Here is a 7,672-nt window from a genome sequence, read left to right on the forward strand (position 1 = left end):
TTTTTGTTATTGAAAAATTTAACCGAAAAGACAACGTTGACGTTTGCAACTGGTGTCAGCTCTACTGCATTTCTGTTCTGTAGTTAAAAGCGGAGATTTCATATTCATTCACAAATTTAAGCTATAAAGGGAGATAACTCAATGTATTCTATTGAGTTTCGAGTTCACAATATGCATCTTAATTTATAATGGTCATACAATTGTCCCTTTATTTTCTCAATTATTTAGCTAATATTCAGTTTTTTTATTGCACAAAATCATTCGATAAGTTCGAAAGTATTTAACAGGCCAACATAAATTACGAACAACATAAACAATAATACAAGAGAGTTGTCCCATATCTTGCTAAGGCATATTAAGGCATATATGCCTAGAGGTAAACATCCTTTGTGTTTTGAATAAAAGTATCATTTTGTTAATATCTTTTTAAAAAATACACACAAATGACGATATCGGTTTTTGTATTATGTGACCAAAGGGACATTTATTATTTTGCTGGTGACACCCTCAAGACTGATCATGAACAGCCAATATCAGTGGAGAGAGGGATATCGTTCACATATTACTTTTTAAACAAAAGTATAGAAACTCCAATAACAATCAGCCACAATATACCGCTTTTGATGTAAAATTAGTGCATCTTGTATTGATAAATTCATGCATCTCGTATTGTCTTAGATACATATATCAGTTCACTAATTTATAGAAGGAACCATTTGTACTTTTGTTAACTGTATAGTGTTTTTGGACATTGCTAAAGATTTTACAGTCTTTCAGTACTTGCATGAAAATAGGAATAAAGTATTAATGAAAGTTAGTTAACTAATATTTTGAAATCTTATTTCATTAAATAAAGTATACATCTATACATATATGAAGGCCGTGGATTGACCTATATTGATTTACCTTTTTTTAAATTGTTATTTGGATGGAGAGTTGTCGCGTTGGCACTCACACCACATCTTCCTATATCTATGTCACACATATTGAACAGTTTTGAATTTTCTAATGGTCTCGAGAATTGCTGAAGAGACAGTGATTGATAGATGTTTTAATGACGTCTTTAAACTTTAAATTCATTGACCGTTGGATTTAAACCGATTATTTTAATATACGTGTTTTTTTAATATGAAAAGAAGGAAGGAGATGTGGTATGATTGTTAATTCTAATGCAACAACATTTGTGTAACATTCATTTTGATTTGATAACGTCACTTATTTACATGGCATCAATTGACAATTGATGCTATCAGACGTACGCACAAGCGCAGACGGCATATGACAGAATTTAAAAACATGTTGTAACGTTGTTTTCGATCAGTCTCAAATACCCGTTTACTGTCTCCGCTAACGTGTCGCCATGAAACTTAATTTGTGACCAACAAATTCCAAATTGATGCCGTCGGAGCTTAAAATACAATACAGTTATCTCCTAATGAGACAACTATCCAACAAAGTTCAAATGAAGTGTATGTTGTTATTGGTATTGGACTTTCTTTCAAAACCTGTACTGTTTCTTAAAAGTTTTTGATAATTGCTTTGTGCTTTGTATCGAATTGATGAGTGAAGTCGTTTCCAACTGATTTTAATTGTTTGTTTTTATGTTGTGCTGTAACATCACTGCCAGCGTAAGGGGTGGATTTGTCACCTGCAAACATGTTTAACCTCGCTAGATTTAGTATGTGCATGTTACAAGTCAAAAGCCTTTATTTCAGTGGTAGTCGTTTGTTGCTGTGTATAATTGTTGTTTGTTGTTTGTTGTTTTGTACAAAAATCAGGCTCGTTTAGATAGTTTAACATTTGTCATTTCGGAACCTTTTATAGCTTGCTATGCAGTATTGGTGTTGGTCATTATTGAAAACTGTATGGTGATATATAGTTTCTAGCTTCTTCGTGGTTTTGTCTGTAGTGGAGAGTTGTCATCTTACTATTTTAATATCGTCAGGTGAAGCTAAATATAGAATGAAATTCAAAACAGTGTGGCTGTGGCCATTGATTGACACATTAAAATCATCCATTGACTGGGACAATTTAGGTGAACGTTTGTATGTAACAACCACTGCTCACTATGTACTTTTTAAAGACACTTAAACTATGGGGCCACCAAAGGTTCTCAACACCTTAATAAAGTAATTCGAAAAACTAATCAGAAATAACACGATGTTTTGATTTATATCAATTATATAAATCAAAACATAAAGGTTATTCCTGATTAATTTTTTGAACTATTTTATAATTAAAGGCGTAAAGAAACCTTTGGTGACCCCACAGTTTAAATGTCTATCGTAGGTACGTCGTGAACGGTGGTCGTTAAAGACAAACGTTCATGTAAATTGTCCCAGTCAATGGATGATTTTAATGTGTCAATCAATGGCCACAGCCACACTGTTTTGAATTTCATTCTAATCTTGACACTTTATTGCAATTAGTTCATTTTTTGTCTACTCTCTTTACATTCTATATATCATTATTACTTGTGGTGTCAGTGTGATTAAATGAAGTTATTTCAATCATTTATCTTTGTATCTCAACCAGAAGCTCAAAAATGGTGCATAAAAGAAAATAGAATTAAAACTTTGAACAGAATAAGCACTTCACTCTAACATAACGATATACAAACGGTATACTTATATGCATTAGAATACCGTATCAAAAATATGATAGCGGATATGTTCCTCACGTCGTAACTACAATCCCCTTCCCTTTCATGAATGTGACCTACCGAATTAGACTATTTACCGGATTTGTAATCACATAAGCAACACGACGGGTGCCACATGTGGAGTAGGATCTGCTTACCCTTCCGGAGCACCTGAGATCACCCCTAGGTTTTGATAGGGTTCGTGTTGTTTATTCTTTAGTTTTCTATGTTGTGTCATGTGTACTATTGTTTTTCTGTTTGTCTTTTTCATTTTTAGCCAAGGCGTTGTCAGTTTGTTTTAGATTTATGAGTTTGACTGTCCCTTTGGTATCTTTCGTCCCTCTTTTATTACAGTCACTGAAACCAAGGGTTAAGTGTTTTAAACGTTTAACCAGTTGATAGACACCTATATACAGTCGAACTCTTTATATATAAAGGGTTATATTCCGATAAGACAGAATAACGCACGTAATAAACGAAGACACGATCTGGAATTCCTGGAATCTACAGTACAATATCCAAACACAGAAACGGTTCCATCTTTATTTAAGCTATAGATAATGCTTACGTAATGACTCAAGAACAAATGTTGAAGTAATTTTGTATCAATGTTATTATCATGCAAAGTATCAACATGTATATGACTATAAAAGGATGACTGCTTCATTTTGGCAGTTTAAATCATATTTCGTCAATGTATTGGTATAAATGTGGTGAACTTTAGTATCAGTTGTGACTATTTTTAGAGATAACTGTATTGTATTTTAAGCTTGGCCTTTGGAAAACGTAGATTTTACTGTCGCAAACTGAGTTTACATATAACGCGTAGCTGAGATAGGTAAACGGATATTTGCGACAGTAAAATTTTTTTTAAAAAGTTTTACGAAAGCTAAGCTAAAATATCATTCTATTGCCACATATTAAAATGAATATCATTTTAGTGAATATTTTGGCTAAAAGATTCCATAAATGGAAAAACCGCAAAACTGACATATCATCTTTGGCTTCTAAACAATGTGACGTCACAGATATACTCCCGATGTCAAGCATGAACACTAGACGTACGCTCATGAATGGTTAAGATATTGTCAAAATGAAAATTTTAAGGTAAAAATGTGACTTTTTTAGGTTTTCTTTGGGAAATTACATACGAAACAAATGCGGTTTTCAAAATGGTAGTCTTTCCTTAGTTAAGGACTGAAAAACGTAGAATCTGACTCTTCAAAATATGTCGACGTCCAATGAATATTATCGTTCTAAACGAATTGCATTATAATGTATTATATCTTTATCCTTATTGTAAATAATTTGTTGTAAGGAAACAGTAAGTTAGACTCTAAATATGTGTGTTTAAGTGGTACCTAACACTACAGGGAGATAACTCTGTAAAAATCAGCAAAACGTTTTAATCACTTTGTTTTGTTAGGCAAATATTAAGCTTCTCAATGATTAAAATTAGTGTTTGTCAAACTGCTATATATCCAATAAAAATTTTCCGAGAAAGTGTGTGGTTCAATGCTTTTGATTTTTGTTATTTTTGTCTAAGGGTCAAGGTAAATATTTTGTCAAAGTTTTATAAAAATCAAACGAGCCAAATTTATTTTAATCAAGGTGTTCGGTACCACCTTAAGATTTCTTTATGTAATATCCTATTACGTCTATATGAATATTTTGTAAAGAAAAACACGTTTTTCAATGGTAATAACGATAAAAAGACAATTCCGAACCAAAAAGCATGCTTATGCTTGTTCATAGCCAGAAAATGCCGGAAGAGTTTCTGGAATATAATATGTTTTCATAAATATTTCCTTTGTTAGTTTAAGTACAATTTCAAATTCATCTTTTTCAAAGTTTTTTTTTAGTTTAATGTATAATTGGGGGAAAACTTTCAACCGGGAATACCATATTAAGTTATTTAAAGATATTACCATGCAAATGAAAATCGTCATGATTAAAAATGGGAACACATCTTCTGTGATTTGAAGATATGCATGATTATTCGTATAATCACTGGGTATTAAAAAGATGTTAGTATTTGTCAATTGATGCTTTTGGTATTTGATCTGCGTCCTTCTCAATATTTGTAATTCAACAATTTTTTTGAACTCATTAAATTATGAATCATTGTACATGTCTCATTGCAATAATATATAAATTTGGAAGCAAAAGCTTTTTTTAGTAACTGAAACTTAACATACTTATTAGTCTTACATCTGGATATGGTCAAAAATTAACTTACAATTATGAAAAATACTGTTATCAAGCAAAGCATTATAATGTACGAGACAATCAAAAACAAAATATCCAATCCATAACTTACATCCTTCCAATTTACATTTCCGTGAGGAGTAGAAGTTTTACATATTGCCGGTTTTTCATCGGTAATTGGAACTACAGTAACAATATTGTCTTTTCGGGTCCATGGTAGTCGAGATCCAATCAGTTTCCAAAAAGCATTCATTTTCTTCTTGTCTTCTCTGTAGTAAAGATACGATATGCTTATGGACATAACAACTATAACACCACTGATTACGATAGTCAATATCATTATGATTAACAAGTAACACATGGGATTCGACGAGGCTGGTATAGCTGCAGAGACTAAGGTAAGGAAAATGGCGTATGACAGAAGTATAGTCATCCCAAGTCCTATGCGTTCTCCGGAGTCAACAGGAAGTAGAAACACTAGCGGGTTTAGTAAACCAAATAGAATGGTTGGACACACTACCATAACACTATAATATAAAGACTCTCGTTTGATTGTAAGAAAAATCTCAAATGTGGAATACTGGTTCCATATCACAGCCCGTGAATGATATGATGTAAGATTCCAGTTGGAGTTTGGTGTGTAGAACAACATGCTTATTGGATCTGAGCTTTCAATTAACACGGCAGTTTCTGCTGAAAGTCCCCATACCGCGAACTTCAAATTACATGTTTGTGAATCGTAAGGGAATTTCGATATGTCCGTAGTACACTTAGCTGACAATATACCACCTAAACCCAAGGACACATTTCCGTCACTGAAAATAGTAGCAAGATTGTCTGTATTCCCTTCAATCGGTGATAAAATATCGACGGCGTTTACTAAAGTCATTGGAGGCTTCCAGATGTGTTTACTTGACAAAATAATGTACGGTATGTTACCATAGGAACTAGGATTCCACGATATCCCAGCATCATTCCAATCACAATGCAATCCACCTAAAACTACAATAGTTTCATCAATTTCTTCAAATTTAGTGATGCTCATCAGATAAAATGTCATTTGTATCTGTAACGGCGTGCTATGATTTAGATGCGGTATGACCTCTTTTTGGTGATTAGCAAAAACATCGACGAATAATTGCTTTTCCTCGGAGAGGTTTTGTCCACTGCAATAATTCAAGACAAGAATGACCAAAGTCGAAAATAATGATATGGTGAACATGGTCATTCAGACTTTATCCAGCAGCAACAAAATTAATTTTCGGCAGAAGGACTTTGTCCACTTGCAAATGACCACAGTTAAAAATAAAAATACGTTCAATATGGTCATTCAGGCAACATCTAGAATCGTTGATGTGAGGATATTTATCTTGTAAGTTAAAACTATTAGCGTTCGAACTAAGCAGCCGATTATTTTGAAATTGAAAGCAATGATCATGTTTAATTAATATATTGTAATAATTTATAAATTAGGTTTTATACAAATATTTAAATAGGATATTTTATATTTTGATGTCAATAGTCTTTATAATATAACCGTTGTGTAAATAATGAGTTAATAATTGTTATTGCTTCTTCGTTCAGTGAAATCAATTTTAGTTGAAGCCTTGATTAATAGACATCAATTTGCTGCATTCAAGAAACTTTCTGTGTCAGCTAATATTTAACGCAAGAAATAATTATCTATAATATTTATCTTGTTGATCACCCATTCTGCTTTCGTCATCAGTGGTTTTGTTAATTTGCTTGATTTGAAAAAAAATATTACCGGTATATCGGAAATTCGAAGACAAGTTAAAAGCAAGAATGCATTGGGATTGTAAACAGTGTAAATTTGCAGCACTGCTATATGCGATAGAATATAATAATACCATACACTGGTCTCTCATACAATTTAGAGATTCAGCTAGATATAAAACTAGATTTAATCCAAAATTTTCTACAGAAAGAAATGTCTTTATCAAGTTAGGAATATAAAAGTTGTTTCCTTTTCGTGTGATGTGTTTGGGCTTTTTATTTGTCAGTTGCTAAGGGACTTTCCGTTTTTAATTCTCATTAGAGTTTGGTATTTGTGTTACTTTACTTTTTTATTACTCCTTCTGCGTTCGTCATCAGTGGTTTTGTTAATTTGCTATATTTAAAAAAAAAATGATCGGAAACTTAAAAACAAGTTAAAAGCAAGAATGGGTTAAGAGACTGTATTTATTTGCAGCACTTCTGTGCGATTGAAATTTAAGCATCCATCAACTTACATAATGAAAGTGAAAAAAAAACACCAGCATGCACTATGCCTTTACAGAAAAACCAGTAGTGGAAACACATATGCTCAATTATTTGTCAAATATAAATAAAAGCAACATTTTGGTTTATGCCTATGGTTCACCGACATTACAAAGAACATAAACAAGTAGATATATACACCTCGCCAAAAGTTAAGCAACACCTGAATTTTTTTAAGAATTGTATTTTACCGAATTCATAACTAATCAAAATATCGATAAAATAAACTGTTGTTGTGTTTTATTAGATAACATATAGAACGTTAATGGTTAAGTGAAAGTTTGGACTGTTTTCATAATTGAATCTTTGACTATTACATATTGGACAAATGGTTTAAAAATGTCAGTATCTATGGCAAGCCGTTGTGGAATTTATTCCCTATTTATTAATATTAATAAATGATTTTTTAATATTAATAAATAGGGAATAAATCCCACAACGGCTTGCCATAAGTATCTTCCATGAATATTGGTCTAGTTGCAAGATTGTGATTGTTTAATTGTGGCACAACGATATCCCGGATGATGTTATCGCGATATTTTT

General features: G+C 32.1%; 1 protein-coding gene across 1 annotated transcript; it reads right to left on the minus strand.

Moving 5' to 3' along the window:
* Positions 1-4,113: 4,113 nt before the first annotated feature.
* LOC139492510 (acetylcholine receptor subunit beta-type lev-1-like) lies at positions 4,114-6,242 on the minus strand. Its single transcript, XM_071280679.1, has one exon. It carries the CDS (start codon positions 6,075-6,077, stop codon positions 4,872-4,874), a length of 1,206 nt encoding a protein of 401 aa, XP_071136780.1. The 5' UTR covers positions 6,078-6,242; the 3' UTR covers positions 4,114-4,871.
* Positions 6,243-7,672: the final 1,430 nt, after the last annotated feature.

The sequence above is a fragment of the Mytilus edulis genome, chromosome 10 (genome assembly GCF_963676685.1).
Source record: "Mytilus edulis chromosome 10, xbMytEdul2.2, whole genome shotgun sequence".
In the NCBI taxonomy this organism is placed as follows: Eukaryota; Metazoa; Mollusca; class Bivalvia; order Mytilida; family Mytilidae; genus Mytilus; species Mytilus edulis.

Excerpts from the sequence above, each read along its gene's own strand:
- LOC139492510 (XM_071280679.1), bottom strand. The coding sequence starts at position 6,077 with ATGACCATGTTCACCATATCATTATTTTCGACTTTGGTCATTCTTGTC.